The 18,838-nt window shown below is 25.6% G+C and overlaps 1 protein-coding gene across 1 annotated transcript; it reads right to left on the minus strand.

Annotated features, from left to right (window-relative positions):
• Window positions 1–1,212: 1,212 nt before the first annotated feature.
• On the minus strand, window positions 1,213–2,175 carry LOC145833299 (uncharacterized). Its single transcript, XM_082940484.1, has 2 exons — window positions 1,973–2,175; window positions 1,213–1,816 (listed from the first exon to the last, which is right to left on the minus strand). Exons 1-2 carry the CDS (start codon window positions 2,173–2,175, stop codon window positions 1,213–1,215), a joined length of 807 nt encoding a protein of 268 aa, XP_082796610.1.
• Between the last annotated feature and the right edge of the window lie 16,663 nt (window positions 2,176–18,838).

Consider the following 18,838-nt stretch of genomic DNA (forward strand, 5'->3'; position numbering starts at 1 on the left):
AAACGTCAACTTATTTAAATATATATAACTTTAATTTCCTTTTATTTCATTTTGATATTATTTTTATGGTAAAGGAAGTCTAAAACTAATTCTGTTAGCTATGTAATGTGTTAAATGTTCCATTTAAGTTATGCCATGGAAAAATAGTTATTATTTATTTCAAAACATACGGTCTGTAAAAATGATAAAGACATAATTAAACGATGACTAAGTGATTCTTTTTATAACATAACAAAGAACAAGTTTTATTAAAAAAAGTAGGCTCAACAAACAATAGAATATCAAGGTTAAAAACTAGTGTTTGAAATTTAAGAAAAGTGTTATAATAGAAGCTCAAAAATAAAAGATCTTACTTATATAGTTTGTATTTTAAAGTTTAAATTGCATCAGTATTGTTACGATCGTATAAAAGTATTAATTTTTGTATTTGTGATAAGTAGTTTTCGGATAAAAGCTTTAAGTACTTGTATTTCAATGTATAAAACAGAAACAACAACAAGTGAAAAAAGTAACAACGAATAGGTTTTTGTTCAATAGTTTCAAAATTAACTAAGCATACTCAGTATTTAACGTTTTATTTTATTTTTTAAAACACAATCGTAAATATAAATAACAAAAATATCTGTTTTAAGGACTAGTATGGTTTCTTATATCAAAAAAATATGAATAGATAAACACTTAAAGTAGTAAAATAGTTCCAAAAAATAAAAAAAACGATTAACGTAAATATTTATCTAAAACTAATCAGTTTTACAGTTTTTTTACTTTATAAACTTAGTTAAAAATTAGTTATCATAAAACACTATTTATAATTTAAATAATTTTTGTTAAATATATAAAAAACAAAGAAATAAAAGTATTCACATAAAATTTCTAAAACGTTTTTGATAATAAAAATATAAACTTAGAACATTTACCGTTTTGACTGTAAACTTAGGTTTAAGATCTTTGAGGAAAATACTTATTTTTGTTGTTGTTGTAGCAATTTATTTATTTAAAGTTCTCTTACTATAATAATTAATTTCACAAAACAAAAGTAAAACTTTATTTTTTTTGTTGTTCAATTAGCCTTATTTTGTGCATTTTATTTGTAGTTTGAAGTATTTTATTTAACTTTATACACTTTTCCAAAGTTTAAAAACTTTAGCTGAAGACAACTATAGATTATTTTAAACCATTTAAACGTTGTAACTTTTTAATAAATAAGTATATCTAATAGGGAGAAGACACTTTTTTAAAAAGCTGTTTTTTAGAACTTTTAGGTGTGCAAAAATTGACACGACTGATTTTCTTTTTGGCTTTTCTTGAATATTTCGTGAACGACTGTCGACAGAATTGAAACTGCCAGGCGCGAAAGCTGCGTTCGAACCTCATGGCGAGCTGATGTTTAAACTCGAAAGATTTTAAAACGCTGGAAAAAACGTAAACTCGACACAATAGCTCTTTCTGATGCTTCCAAACCAGTATGACCGAATTTGATCGGTTTGGTATTGTGTTGCAGTAAACTATTTTGTTTATTGGAATTACGTTTGTTTCAACCTGTGAAGGTAGAAAAACAGTGATAGATTTGTCTCCGCTTCTTTTCTTTTTGTTAAAAATGCTAGGAAAATGTTTCTTGCTTTCTGTCACTGTTACGTCAACAGATTCTTTTTGCTTAACGCTGGATGTAATTTCTGTAAGCATAATTTTTTCCTGGTTGACTGTTATTTGAACCTTACTAAGACTTTTTAAGCTTTTTAAATTGTCCAACATTGGCTTTACGTGATTGAAACAGTCTATAGGTTTCATCGTGTTTATAGAAAACTCAGTGAAAAATCTGTAAAAACATACATTTATAAGTTTTAAAGTAAAAAGATTGATATTTTACACAAACTGAAACAGTTTGCAAGCTAGTATTTTTTCAGTCATAGAAAAAAAAATAAACACAATAGATTTATTTTTAAAAGTCATATAATACTTGTTTTATTATAACCTGCACTTGAAATCACAATCTTCAAATTTTTGACTTGCATCAACAGTTCCTACAACTTCTTTCTTCCAATTCAAGTCAAAATTCTGCTGGCCGTTCTGATTCTGCAACATTATCGAGACCACTCTGACTGTATTTGACATTTTCTTGCGAATATTGTCGCAAATTTCCACCGAGCTTCTTCTTGCTTGAGCTAACGAGTGCATACTTTTTTTTTTGTCAGCGAAATAAGTTACAAGCCCATTTTGAGTCTGCAATTTATACGTAAAAAACGAGAGAACAAAAAAAAAACACTCAAGACTCAAAATCGAGAGAATTATTAGTCTATTATTTACGTAATTTCCAACTTTTGTTGTAAATATTGTCTTCCTCTAATACCACTCCTTTTTTGTTATGTAAACATTACTTTAATTACTACAAACGTTGAAATGCTCAATTATAAGTTCGTAATAAATTATTTATCTGTTTATTGGGAATAACAATCATTTGTTGTATTTAAAGAATATGATGGTAAGCTTCTGATTTTAAATCTAACAATTGAAGAAGATAATGTTTTAGATTTATTGTTTTAGAATCTATTGCAAAAATTTTGTTTTCATCAGATGGAAAACAGTTTTTAAAATTGTATCGAAAAAAGGAAGACATAGAAGAGCTTTAATCTAAAAATTAAAGGTGAAACATTGTAAAAATTTAATTGTTAAAACTCCTACCATATAAGCCATTACAAATTTAAGCAATGACTAAAAAAAGTTATGCAAAATTACATCCAAGAAACAATTTAGCTTTATAAAAAACACCTATAAATTTTTTATAACGTAATAAATTTATAAAATATTATAAAAACATTCATCGTACTAAAAACTACTTAATCAACAGCAAAATAAATCTAATTCGTTTAGTACTAACTTATGAACAGCCTAGATATTTCAATATGTTGGAAGATTTAAAAAAAGTTTAAACTGAAGTTGTATTATTTCTACACGTAAACTAGTTCCATTAAAACAGTTTGGCTTTTCAGTTAATTTTTCGCTTATGTTTGTAGTAGCTTTCAATTTTGTAGTAGCTTTTATAAATGATTTGGTTTTGTTTGTACGGCTAAAATTAAACTTTAGATGTAAATTATGTCATGTTTGGTTGAAAATTTAAACCTAAAACAAGTATACTAGCTTCCAATAATTTTATATCAAATTTTTAGAGTTTATTTTAACTGACTATGTTATGTTTTGTTAAATCTTAGTTAGGTAATAAACGCTAAAAAAAGAATCACAAAGTGAACAAAGTAAACGTTTTAAGATGTACGTAAATAGCTTATATGTTGCTTAAGTATTTGATTGATTTATTAAAGTAACGTTTTGTGTTTTTTGTTTTCATTCTATTTTTATAGTAGCAAGTTAAAAATTCACTATTTTTTGTTTCTTAAATTTTCTTAAATACTCAAGAACCATTGTTTTTTTTATTATTAATTGTCAAGGGTTTTTTAATCAAGATCCTTTTTATTTTCAAAACTTTTGGTTTGATTGAACTAACTTATGTTTTGTAAGTTCTATAATAAGTTTGATACAAGGTTAAACTTACAATACCTTTAGTTTCTTCATTTTATAAAAACTTTTTAGAACTATTTTATAACTGATGATGTGGTGAAACCAAGTCTTGCAGTTAGTTCTAAAGTAATAGAAAAAAATAAGTATAAAGTAAACGTTTAAATATACCCAAGATTCTTTTAAGCAAGTATTTCACTAATCACTTTCATCTTAAATTATTACATTAAAAGCCGCGTAATACTGTTGTTCACCATGCAGAATAATTTCATTTTCGTAAGTTAAGAAGTCATTATTGTTTTGTTATGTAAAAGTCTTATAAAACTAGTTAGAATTTTTATTGCTATAAATTCTAAATACAATCAATTCTTGAATAAGAGCAGCTTTAAATTTTGAAACTTTTGTTAGTATGTTTGTTGACCACTTTTTAACTATTTTTGACTATATAAGTATGATTTTTTACTGAAGAATAATAAACTATAAATTAAATTGGTCGATTTTTTTTCAGAAACTTGATTTTCAAAAATGTGTTACTCATTTAAGTCATTTTAAAGACAAAATGTTAAGCATCTTGGTTCTTTAAACTTTGAGAAAAGTTAATGGCCATAAAAAAGAACTAATGTAGTTATCTTTAGTTTTCCTAAATAAAGAAAATACTGGTTTTTGTTTTTTTTTTTAATAGTTTATGGTAAAAAAGTAGTTGAAAAGTAATATTTAAGGTATGCTAGAACAAACCGGATAAAAATTTATCTTTGGTTTTTTTTGAGTGTTTTTATTAAGGTAATGTATAAGAAATTTTTTTAAAGTAATTTCAAAATCAATAGTAATTATAAGTTAAGGTTATAAACAAGTAGCAACAAAAAATCAATTTTAAAGAACGTATAATTATCTTTGAGAAAACAAATATAGAACACTTACGTACATATAATAAAAAAAAGATTCGATTTAAAATAACTTCAAAGTAAAAAACATATAACAGTTGTAAAATATGTGATAGTACGTGGTTTAACTTTTTAAAATAGTCATTTAGATAATAAAAACTTAAAAAATTTACAAAATGTCCTTATTATTTATTTTTTTATTTCTGTGCTGTTGTTTGATTGTATATTTTTTAGAGTTTAGTACTTAATGTAAAAAAATACTCGTTTATATAAATTAATTTAAGTATTTTTTCCAGTATTTTAAAATTTATTTCTACTGAAGTAAAATGTTTTGACTAGTAAACAAAGTTCAAACCTGATAAATAGTACTTTACCAGTTTTTTAGTACATGATGTTAATCAAAAATTACTTTTTATCAAAATAATCAAGCAGCAAACTTAATTTTATTTTAAAACGGCTAGTTTTATATTTTGAATTAACATTTAACTGAAAAGATATAAACTTGAAATATTATTTGGAACGACAAACAGGTTATGATTTCTTAGGAGTGTTTAGGAGTAAAGTTCTCTTAGACACAGTGGCCAAAGTTTGACCTTTTGTAAATATAGCGGTTGTAAATGCAATATTTTCTTTAACTTAGATAACCAAGCGTATAGACTTTGATAATTAATTCTAAAAAAGTATAAATATGCTATACTCAAGGAGTGAGTATGACTTTGAAAGCAAATTATAATAGACATTAAAATATATTTATGTTAGCAACTGTGTTGTACTGCTGAGTAAAGTAGTTCTAAATATTTTTGAAATGGAAAATTAAATAACTGAAAATTAACCGTCTAAAGATACAGATTCTAAAAGCTTATATTTAAGAGAATGTATGCTCAGAGTTTAGTGACATCGTTTAAAAAGTTATTGTTTTTATCTTTTCCAAAACTATTTTAAGTTCAAAATAAATAAATAAACTTTGCTTTAACTTAACAAAATCTTTGAAAAATAGAGATAGAAACTACGGAAACCGGGAAGATTTATAATTTTATTATAGCAATTAACTGAATGTTTTAAAACAATAATCTTCATGAAAGTAAAAAAATTTCCTAACTTCATAATTTGTATATGTTTTTTCTTTATTTTTTAATAATAAGTTTTTTATTTAATGTATAAACATTTTTGTATCAAAAAAGTGGGCAAAAACGAGAAAATAAAGTAAAACAAATCGATCAGTAAAAAAATTATAGTTTAGAATTTTTTTTTACAGAATTTGTAATTAAAGTGTGCTTGTAAATGTTTGTTGACCTTTACCAAAACAAATTATTAACTTTATATGCTAAGCTAAATACTAAATATAGCTTATTTACGTACATATGATTTAAGACAGATTCAAATTTGGACGAAATAAAATTAAAAAAAGTTCGAATATTTAAAATTTTAAAGAAATACAATATTGAAAAATAATATTAAAAAAATAACATTGAAAAAATAAAATATTGAAAAACGACTATGAATAATTTTAAATATTTCATTAAATATGAAATACATAGACTATTTTTTTAGATATCTAAAACAAAAAAATTATATTTAAAAAGTACTCTATTTTTAGAACATATGATTTATATATGGAAATTTGTTAAGATAGAACAAGAAATAATACGTTTGTATTTTTACTAAAAACTGTTTCAACTAGATACGATGTTGGAGTTTTTGGGAAATTATAAAACTTAACTTATTAGCTTACTTCTTTAATAATATGTTTTTGCTATTTACCATTTAACTGTTATCTTGTAAGGTGGAAAGTAAGTAAATGGGTAGTTAACAAACTTACACTAAATATTCTTGAATTTGAAGTTAAGAGTAAGCAAAAATGGTAGAAGGGATAATTGACGACAGATTTGAAACTTTTTGTATATAGACTGAATAAAATAGGCGATTACTTTTCAATTTTCTCTCATGAGGGCAATTATGTTTGAAAAACATTGTTTTAAACATATTTGTGTTGTTGCAATCTCTTTTCTAACTTAAAATTCTTAACTAAACCGTATTCGATTAACAAAACTATACAATCTACTTTTTGATACAAAATTAAACTTAAATTTATTTTATGTTATTAAGCTAGTTTAATGAAGTTTAATAACAGTTATTATATTTAGATTACTTTTTTTAGTAAAAGTGTAAGTGTATGATTTTTTTTCTATATTAATTAAAAATATTTAACAATTATATTTTACATCTTAAAAACAGAAAGTTTTTTAAATATAGTTATTACTTTAACTTGAATATTTCAAAAAAAATAATCTACGAACAGTAATATATTCTACGGCTGTCGTAATTTTTTTCCTTCAAATTGAATCTGTCTTTAATTGTATGTACGTAAGTAATCTATATCTAGCCTAGCATATGAAACAACCGTTTTGGTTTGAAATAGGTGAAGGTCAAGAATTATTTAGAGCGGTATACTAACATTTCCCGACCGCGCACAATTTCTACCCGATCAGTTCCCACCTGAATTATTTCCCACCCGAATCAAATTCCCACCCGATCAATTTCCATCTGAATCTTAATTCAAAATAAACTTAGCCTAAAAGTAAGCTTAAAAAGTTGTTCATTGCTAATTGAATTTATTTTTAAGTAAAATATTTAAACAATAAAAAAAAATTATAGAGTATTTGCTTGTTTAAGTTATTTTTAAAAGAAACCAATTTAAAGATGACTTTGACTTGGTTTAAAGTCAACAATACAACATTAAATGCATATACGCACAGAAACACGCACGAACAAGGATTTTTGACGGTGGTAGTAAAATATATTTTTTTAGTTTTAATTGTACAAATTTCAAGAGTTTTTCAAAACCTTTTCTAATGAAAAGCTTTTTTTGGTAAAGTAAAACAACAGTTTGATAGTTTTACTTATTTTTAGCTAGTTTAACTGTATAGTAATTTTAGTAATCTTTATTTTTTTAAATGTTTAACTTATCATTACAGCTTAAAAGTTTGCTCAAACTTCTATTTTAATGCGCTTTACAACTTTTTTAGATTGATCCTTTTAACTATTAGTGCATGTTAATAATTTGAAATAAAAGTAAAATTTAGTCTAAAGAGTAGTTTAAATTATCTTAGTTTATAACTGTTTGCCGCGTGTCGTGTGTAAGTGAAGTTTTAAACAATAAGTTAAACAAACTACTATTTTGCTACATAATTTTTACCAAGATTTGTGTGTAAATACCAGTATACATTTTTATTATAATAACATATATATATTTATGTCTTACCAGCTCAATCTACCGTACAACTTAGAAGTTATTTGTTATAAAATGTATGTACTGATTATTTATATAGTGTGCATTTAAGTTTTTTTGTTTTACAATAAAGTCAATGTAAATTATATAAACTTGTACATACTAAAGAACAGCAGTTGAAATGATAGGCTTAAACAATTCGAACTTATTTATATATATTTTTTGAACTGTTTTAGCGAGTAGTAATCTTAGAAATTGAAATTTCAGCTAAGTTTGAAATATTGTTTAAATTTTGTGATTAAATTCCAAGTGAAACAAAAAAAACTGTATTGCTTTTATTGTCATCAATTAACTTGTCTTTAAAAGTTATAATGTTTTCAGAATCTCTTTTGAAAAAGTTGTAGCTTTAACAGCGAAAAATTAAGTATGGATCTTCGGACCTGGTAGAACAAAAAAGAATAATATGAAAGTAAAAATAGAAAAGTAAGTCCTAAACAAAACATGAAATATATAATTTGCTCCCTGAATCATCAGTATTTTTATAATAATAAATTTTAGTATTTATTTTTTTTGCTCTACAAAAGATAGTTTTTTATTAGCTTTTAGTTATATTTAGTTTAATTTTAGTTTAATGTCAAACTTATTTTTATTAACATTAAGTTTAGTTTTACATTTATCTGTAATTAATGTTTAAACAGGTAAAATTTACATTACATACAATTTAGTTTAGTTTTTTTATAAAGTTTTTTAAATAAATTTTGTCAACTTAGTTTTATCAAATTTTTGAAAAAAGTCAGCCGTGAAAAAGTAACGACTGGCGCAAAATAAGGCACCAGTAAACCTTTGATAGCATACAAACAGAACGCATCGTACAAAGTGCAGTCATAAAAAATTGAAAACTTGTGGAAAAGTGACACCTGTGCAAAACTGACACTATACAAAAATAACTCTTCGTGCAAAAGCGATGATGTGTAAAAGTGACGTGCAAAGTTTATTTAGTGGGAATTGATCGGGTGGGATTTGATTCGGGTGGAAAATGATTCGGGTGGGAACTGATCGGGTGGGGAATGAACGGTTGAAATTTCGTAATATTTGTTATTAAAAATAAGGTAAAAACATATAGTTTATGAAAATAGGATATTTTTTTTTTATATAAAGAATATTGTTTTAAACATACAGTAAATATTTTGTTACAATTCGATTAATAGTTTTGCCGATTTTTCAAACTTCTCTATTTTTCAAAGGTTTTATTTTAAAATACATAACAAAACACATTTTATTTTTTCTAAAATTTATTTGAGTACTTTCGTAGTAGGTCTTATCAAAAATTGTATACTACTAAATTAAACTGAATTGAACTTGAAATAAATTTATACTGTAGTTTAAAGTTTTAAAATATGAAGTGACATAATTTTCAAATGTAAAACTTAACTAAATGCTTATACTAAAGAACTTTGCTGTATGTACTAAAAAACTTGTTAGATTAAAATAAAACTAAAATAAACCAGCAATAAAAATGAAAATAAACCAAACTTTAAATTTTTTTTACGAGAAACTAATAACTTTAAAACTACTTAATATAAGGATTTAAAAAGTCTAGTTTGGTAGATGAACTTTTTCTGCTTACATAAACTGGGCCTTAAAGATTGAATGCATACGGCTTCTAGAATATGTAGCTGAAAAAAGTTCTCCGCACCCACTTAAACTAAAAAGTTCTTTTTTTTTTAATTTTAGTAAGATACAATTTTTGACAAGGTTTACTTCGAAAGTACTCAAATAAATCTAAGATTTATTGAAATAAGTTTTGTTATATATTTAAAATAAGTCATGCACCGGAAAAAAGCTGTTCGAAGATCTAATCTAATTGATTTATAACAAAAATGTTTTTGTTAAAAGAAGTACAGTTCATAGTTACTTTTTTACTATCGATACAATTAAGCCCCGAACATAAACTCTCTTTAACATATGCTTTAAGAATTTGAAATTTAAAACGGTTAATTTTTGTTTTTGGAATCTGCAGTTTCAAATGTTTTAGAAACTCTTAACAGTATAGTTGCTAAAATAAACCTACTCAGATGTCCTTTTTAATTCGTTTTCAATACAGAGCCGTAATAAATATTTCTTAAGTGTAACAGATTTGTATATTTTTTCCATTTTATTATCAAAGTCTATACGCTTGTTGAACCAAGTTTAAATTAAGAAAACGTTGCATTTACATCCGCTAGATTTAAAAAAGGTCAAATTTTGGCAACTGGTTCTAGGAATGTTTTACCCTTAAAAATCATAATTTATTTGCTATTTTTAAAGTAGTACTTTGAGTTGACATTTTTCAGTTGATATTAGTTTAATTTAAAGTAAACAACTATCTATTTATATTAAGATTAAGTTCGTTCTTTGATATTTTAAACGAAAGGCAACATTTAATTAAGAGCTAGGACTAAAAAAAAGGTTAAGGTACTATTTATTAGATTTAAACTTAATTTATTAGTAAAAACAGTTTATCTTTGTAAATTTTATCTAGTAATACTTGAAAAAATACGCTAATTAATTTACGCTAAATAGCTAATTCTTGTATTAAACTTTTAAGTTAAAAAAATTTTTAGGATCAGTCACACGAATTTAAAAATTATCTACTTGAAAAAAACTTGTTTATTTTTCTACTTGATTTTTTACTTGGTTGTTTTCAAACATTAACTGACGTCAATGGAGTTTTTTACGGTTGTTTAGCTTTTTTTACTTTGATTTTACATTAAATCGAATCGTTAATACGTAAGTAATCTATACTTAGTATCTAATTTAGTATTTAGCTACTTACACTATCTTTAAAAATTGCTTTTTTTGTTTTCTATAAGCTTATTTTACAATTGTTATAAATAAACTTAGTTTTAAATTAATTTCAAACGATTTCTACTAGCTTACCCATACAAATTTTTTTTAGCAATTACTTTACCTTTTAAACTATTAAAAAAAAACTAAAAAATCTTAATAACTTTAACTTAAAAATACTAAAGGCAACTACTTAAATTCTATTGTTATAGGCACTACATTGGCAAAAAGTTTATCTTAAGAACAACTAAAAATAAAATATTACTGAGTATAAGATGTGACACTAAAAGGCGTTAAATCATAGAGATCCTGATGAGCTAAGCTTATCGGAATATATACCACTGATTTTTTTGTCGGAATAAGGTTTGAAACAAAAGTTTATTACTGAGTATATATATATTTTAGTCATTACATAACAAAATAACAGTTTATTTCACACTCACGACAAAAAAAATATTCTGTACAATAAACAACAACAACACGTGACTTTAATAAACCAATTGAATACTTTGGTAGTTAAAAATTATTACGTAACAGAATCTGGGGTTTAATAAACGTAGATTTCATTCACTTTCAATATAGCTTTAGAAATACTGATAACTGGGATTTACCCAAAGATAATATAATCAATTATAATTAACTCTTAAAAAATATATAAACTTAGTGAAAGCTGTTATAGGTATTTACTTTAAATTTGCAACCAAAGATTATTTTACAAAACATGACCTAGTTAATTTACATCTTAGTAGTAAACTTTAGCGATACAATTAACATCAAAAAAACTATAAAAACTACTGCCAAATTGTTACGAATATTTACAAATAAAGTTTTTTTAGATCAATTTGGGTTTTTTGTAAATATAGATTGAATCTAAAATGTAACTTCACTTAAAAAAAAAACTCTTATATCAACAACTTTTTCTGTTTATTTTGATTTCTTTCGAAAGTTTAATTACTAGATTTAGGTTCACTTATTCGGTTTTATTTTAAATATATGCTTAGGTTTTAGTTTGAGCCTGATATACCTTTAATATCCTCTTTTTTAAAATATGTTTTTAAAACTGTGTTGTAACTAATGATCTTTTTCGGGGAAAACCAAATTTCGCAATAGATTTTAAACAATAAATCTAAAACATTATTTTCTTAAATTTTGGAAAGTACAATTGCTTGATTTTAATTCAGAAGCTTACCATTAAATTTATTATTTGCAACAAACGATTGATATTTCCAATAAACAGACAAAAAAAAATTACAAACAAAAGAATTGAGCATTTCAACGGATTTAGTAATTGAAAAAATGTTTACATAACTAAGATAAAGTGGTTTTAGAGGTTGACAATATTTACAAAAAAATTGTAATTTATCTAAATAATCGATCGACTTATAACTCTCTCGATTTTGAGTCTTTAGATTTTTTTTTTGTTCTCTCGTTTATTACGTATAAATTGCAGACTCAAAATGGGCTTGTAACTTATTTCGCTGACAAAAAAAAAGTATGCACTCGTTAGCTCAAGCAAGAAGAAGCTCGGTGGAAATTTGCGACAATATTCGCAAGAAAATGTCAAATACAGTCAGAGTGGTCTCGATAATGTTGCAGAATCAGAACGGCCAGCAGAATTTTGACTTGAATTGGAAGAAAGAAGTTGTAGGAACTGTTGATGCAAGTCAAAAATTTGAAGATTGTGATTTCAAGTGCAGGTTATAATAAAACAAGTATTATATGACTTTTAAAAATAAATCTATTATGTTTATTTTTTTTCTATGACTGAAAAAATACTAGCTTGCAAACTGTTTCAGTTTGTGTAAAATATCAATCTTTTTACTTTAAAACTTATAAATGTATGTTTTTACAGATTTTTCACTGAGTTTTCCATAAACACGATGAAACCTATAGACTGTTTCAATCACGTAAAGCCAATGTTGGACAATTTAAAAAGCTTAAAAAGTCTTAGTAAGGTTCAAATGGCAGTCAACCAGGAAAAAATTATGCTTACAGAAACTACATCCAGCGTTAAGCAAAAAGAATCTGTTGACGTAACACTGACAAAAAGCAAGAAACATTTTCCTAACATCTTTAACAAAAATAAAAGAAGCGGAGACAAATCTATTACTGTTTTTCTACCTTCACAGGTTGAAACAAACGTAATTCCAATAAACAAAATAGTTTACTGCAACACAATACCAAACCGATCAAATTCGGTCATACTGGTTTGGAAGCATCAGAAAGAGCTATTGTGTCGAGTTTACGTTTTTTCCAGCGTTTTAAAATCTTTCGAGTTTAAACATCAGCTCGCCATGAGGTTTGAACGCAGCTTTCGCGCCTGGCAGTTTCAATTCTGTCGACAGTCGTTCACGAAATATTCAAGAAAAGCCAAAAAGAAAATCAGTCGTGTCAATTTTTGCACACCTAAAAGTTCTAAAAAACAATTAATGAAGAAAGCATCTTCTCCCTATTAGGTCTTTAATTTAATAAATGTTCAAACAATCAATATACGTCTTTTACTACAGCTCTTGAACCTTGAAAAAATATGACAAGATCAAAAAAGACTCTCATCTACAAATATACAAAATAAATGTAAGTATACAAAATAAATAACAAAGTATCTGCTGTCAAAAAGTTTTTTATACTGAGTAAGTCATGAAACTAACACAGTTTTAAATAAAAACATATTATATTTTTTCTAATGACTTAGATAAAAAACATATTGTTTATTGAACGACAAAAAATATGATCAAAATATTTGGTCATAAGACCTGATGCGCGAAGAACTACAGATTCTATCTTACGTCTTGTCTGGAACAGAGTAGATAGTTTTTTCTACATTACAGAAAAATATTTTACAGTCAAAAAAAAAGCTATTGTAAATTAAAAGTTTTGTTACATAAAACAGTTGTGAGATTTTTTATCGTAGCAATTTATTTTTGTTGTATCGATTAAACATGACTTTTATCATTTTTATTAAGGTTTGATATTAAATTTTTAGGAAAAGCAAACTTTAATACTTTTTAGACTATTCAACGTTTTTATTCTACAAAACTCTTTTAATAAAGTAAATAATTGATTTATACACGACTTTTCGATATGAAGAAGCACCAACAATCCTTATACAAATACTTCTAGTAATTATGTTTACAGTTTTCTTAAAAAATAAATCAAAACGTTCAATATTGAGTATTTTAGTTAAAGACAAAGAAAAAATATTAAAATACGTTATTTATTTTGCTTTCGACAATCAAATTTAGGTATTAAAACTTTTAATACTAAAGTAATTTTTATAAAAATAAAATTCTATCTTTATTAAGATTGCTACAATATTGAAGCAGTAAACTGAAAAACAAAACATATAAGTAAAATTTATATTTTAAAAGTTTCTATTTTAAATTACGTTGTTAACACCTTGTTATTTAATAAAATTTCTAAAAACTACTTTTGAAACCCAGTGTATTTTTGTGCATACTGTTTTTCGTAATAAAATGCATTTCATTATTTTCTGCAATATTAAATTTTACTCAGTCAAGGTTATTTTTGTTTTAAGCTTTACAAAAAGTTTGTTTTCAAATAAAAAGTAAATTTTTTTACGTGCATAACTTTAAAGATTAATTAACACAATATGTTGCAAGTGATTGAACTAATTTTAAAGTACTTTCAAAATTATATCCTTACTATATAGTATGAAAATAGAGTTATTTAAAGTTGAAAGGAAACTACCTTGTACTAACAACGGGAAAGTTATGGCTAAATTTATTAAATAAAAATAAGTACCCCAAAGAGTTTCTATAGTTCACAATTATTATTTTTAACCAGTGTACCATTTAAAAAATTAAACAAGAAAAGTCGATAAAATATAATTTACTTTAATGTTCTACCGTAGTTAAAATTTTAAGCAACTAGAAATTAGAGTTTTTTTTTTGTAATTTAACTACATCAGTTAGTTGGCTTTTTTTAAATAAAAATAACCTTAGCTCAATTCAATCATAAAACTAAGTAAATATGTGAAGACATTTAAAAACTCTAAAAAAACAGTATTTTTGTATTAATTTCTAAATAATTATAACTTAAAAGAAAAATTAAGTTGTAAGCGACTTAAACTGGTGTATCTTATTAAGATATTTATATGAAAATATACAAAGTAAAAACCTTGTGTTTAAAATAAAACCAAGAATCCATCTATTTTTTAAACTTTTCATTATTAACTTTCTATATAGTAGCACAATAGTTTAAGTGTCTCGAGCAACTATAAAATCTTTGTTTTAGACAATGAACATATATATTTTTAACTTCATTTGTAACTTTTTATTAGTTAACATATTTCAGTTAATCTTATTTAAATAATCATTACAACTTGACTAACCATGCACTAAAAAACTAATTTTTTTAAGCAATACCATATTTCTTAATTATAAATAACAAAACACCTTAAATGTTACTAGTTGTATTTAATCTTAAGCAAAAAAGTACATTATTATTAAGTAAAGAAAATACATACTTTACTGTAAAACTAAAATATTTCTTTTTAAATAGTATATTATTGATTAAAGTCAGTAACTTGCCTACGTATTTCTTCAAGAAATTTTATCTTCAGCAACGTAAAGTTTGTATTCAACAAAAAATGAATCATTCTGTCATGATAGTCTACTTAGAAACAAACAGTTTTTTATGTTAAAATTAAATGCTTACTTAAGTTTTAAACTGCTTAGAATGTATAGTTGATGTTTACAATAATAAATCATTTATTTTTAAATAGAATATGGTATTTCAATTCTTGAAAAAACCTTTGTTAAAATGTTTACGTAATAAAAAAGCATTGATTTTGAGTAGATCGCGTTTCATTTTCGTATCGTAAAAAATCGATTTTATAAAGTGATTCACAGTAGACTTGCATCTTTTTATGCTGGCCAAAGTACGTACTCTTAGCTAAAGCAAGAAAAAGCTCTTTAGAAACTTATATGTAATGACAAGAAAAAAGATAAGCGGTCGAAAGAGAATATGTAACTTTTATAAAAAAAAATATATTACGTCTAAAAGCTAGCCTGATTTTTACGAGCTAAATATTTAAGGTTAGTTTTTACGTCGGTCCAGAGTGAATTGTTTACGTGAATGGTAACTTTATTATATAACACTGACAAGCTCGAAATGTAATCAATTTTTATCATTTAAAAACATACCTTAGAGTTCAGTTTTAAGAGTTAAAGTTAGCACGAATAAATGTAAGCTTGTTGGAGAAGTAATACGTGAATTGTTGCGTTGATATCAAGTTAATTGTTTCAAAACATAAAAAAAATTTAAGGCATATGTAGTAATTCAATGGTTAGTAGTTAAAAAGATTTTATAAACTACTATTATAAAATTTAAGAAGCATAGGTAACGGTAAGAACTATGTAGCCAATTATTTCTTAACCTTTGTGTAATAATCATGGTTGCCAAAGGTTTTTTGAACTTTTTTTTTCCGGGTTTTCTAAATTTCTTCCACGTTTTTAAAAGTACAAGTTTTTTAGTCTATTTTTAGTTTAAAATTAAACTTAAGGTCTTAAATGGTATATAAGTATTAAAAAGATGCTGTAATGCTTCTTTAAATATGTTCTCTAATTTAAAATAAATTAAATAATACAAAAAAAACATTTTTGATAGTTTTTTCGTATCTAGTCTAAGTTTCGTTATTTAACCTGAAAAATTGCTTATAACTCCAGGTTTTTAGTGATTTTTGAACGAATTTCAAGTTTTTATTTTCTAAAACTTCTCAAACTTTAGTTTTTTCTAGTTTTTTTTTGCATAAATAGTCAACTTCTAGGTATTTCCAGGTTTTCGGGACCCTGAATAATGTACAGTACACGTTTTGTTTTCATGAATGTTTTCTCATTCAAGATTTTATAGAGTACTCTTTTTTTCATAGTTACTTAGACCGGACAAAAAAAAAACTTTACAAAAGAAAACAAAAACAACCAAGCCTGATTAATCTACTAAAGTTCATTAAAAATTGTTTAGCTATGGGTTATCCAAAGTGGGGCAATACCACGCATTTTTTGAGATATTATTGATTCAGTACCAACTTGTTATATAAAATCAGTGCTTTTTTAAAGTGGACGATATTGAACTTTAGTTTGGTGATTATAAATAATTATAAGCTTAATGTATAATTTATCTAAAGAAAACTAAAATATTTCAATAGATATATATCAGTATCTGCATTTTTATGCTCATTATAATGTACAATGCGCAGTAAACACATACACAATAATAAATAATATTTACAAAAGTGAAAAATAAAATAATCATCTTTATTTTTTACAATAAACTTTCAAAATGTGTAAATTGCTATTACAACATCTAACTTAGTATTTGTATCGACCGAACAGAACACTTTTGCTTTAATTTTAGTAAAAAATAAAACACTACTAGTTTTAGAAAATTTAACGGATACTTTACGATCATTAGGTGCTGAACCACTTCGAAGTTTTTTATGCCGTAAATTTTGCATTGGTACCATTTTTCATATAGCTTTCTTCAACGCCCGATTCGCAGATACTTGTAAAGGTTTTTTAAACTTTGCCGTTTCATCTTAACTATTCACCTTGTTGCGTTTAAAACGTTCAATAGACTACCACGAGTCTATAGCAGCCGAAAAAGCTTAGGACTTTCCTGGAAAACTTCTCTGGGTCATCAGTGCGTCGGGTGCGTCTTCATCCTGAGTTTCTTTGCCTTGGCGCGATGCACCAACAGTGCCGACATCTTCTTGATGCTCTCCGCAGTCTTGTACTCCTTGGAGCCGCTCTCTTTCAGGTCGGCGATGTCGTTGGTAATGACCTGCTTCGGTACGCTGGCGATGGAGTTCACGCTGTGGCCGATGAGGTGGTGGCTGGCGATGCGGCGGTACCTGGACTTGAACGAGACCAGCTTGTCCTGCATGTGGTTGTTGAAGGCGGCTTCTATGACCGAGTGGCAGATTCTCCTTTGTAATTGCTCGTCACTTGATCGGTACTGTTTGGTGAATTTTAATGGTTAGTGGAGTTTTTATTGGCCAGCGTTTGTAGTTCTAAGACAGAAACAATTAATCTAAACATGAGTTTTTGTGGATAAAAGTTTTTTTCTAAGTGAAACTTTAAAAAAAAGTCACCTAAATTGTGCTAATTCGTGCATCTTAATATTTAAGTTTTATAACAAAACTGTTAAATTATAAAAAAGCTATCACCATCCCATTAAACTCTAAGTGTTATAATCTTAAAGAGAAAAAAACTAATCTGGAAAACAACTCTACCATAGGATTTGTGCTGTCTATTTTTTTCATTATATCCGACATGAGCTCGAAATACATTTCTTTGAATGATTCCAAACAGGACATAGCATCAATGTTCTTGTTGAAATGAACATAAGAAACTTCTGAGTAGTCAGTGGTGCCTTCGGGAACGCCAATCTCACCGTAGGATAAGTATGTTTGTTTTTGAATCTGTAATTTTCAACTAGAATAAGTAGAGTAAAACAGTTAAGATACTTATAGCCAAAGTTAATAACAATGCTTTTTGACTTAACTTTTAAATTGGTTTAAAGTTGTAAAGTTGAAACGAAATCAAATTTTGAGGTACAAATTTTCAAAAGTAAAAAAGAAATAAGACAAACTATACCTGTACAACATAGGATAAAATAATTCAATACAAAATTTTTGTTTACTAAAGTTAACTACACAACTAAATTTAAGCAGTAGATAAAAATAAAATACTTTGCTAAAAAAAATTGCAATGGGTTATCTAAAAATGTAATTTTTCAAATAAAATTTTACGTTTAAATCAATAAAAAATAAATAAAATAGATTTTTAGTATTAATGTCCAGTGCAGCTTTGGTGAAAAAAGAACAAAAAAAAAAAAACTAACATTTGCCCAGTCGTAGAACATATTGTGAAGACAAACAATCTGGTTTATTATGTATTCGGGATCTTTGTCCTGGTGCAATTTGTTTTGTTTGAACTTTCTTATGTTGCGCTTAACTTTAACGTGGTTGTTGATCAAATCGCACTTGTGTATCTCAGCTTTTCTATTCAACGATATGAAACTGCTGGTTTGATCATACTGGTTGCTGTTTAGCTTTTCTAAACAATAAAAGCAAAAGTTGAACAATTTTTTAAGCTGTTAGAGTTTTATTTTTTAATTAAACAGATAAGCTTTACTCCTAAAAAACTCTAGCTAAACTTTCAAAACTATAAACTTTTAAATGACAAGTCCAAATGTTTATAAAAAAGAGATTTAGTTAAAAAATATTTCAAAAATCCTACGGCTTGTAAAATATTTAATATCAATCTCTCAAATTAGAATTTACCAAGTATGCGCTTCTTTTTAGTGAAATCAATGTAAACTTCATCTCTCCATTTCTCAAGAACATCAGTTCTGCACAAAACTCAATTTTTTT

Source organism: Thalia democratica, chromosome 4 (assembly GCF_965202585.1).
Source record: "Thalia democratica chromosome 4, ktThaDemo2.hap1.1, whole genome shotgun sequence".
NCBI lineage: Eukaryota > Metazoa > Chordata > Thaliacea > Salpida > Salpidae > Thalia > Thalia democratica.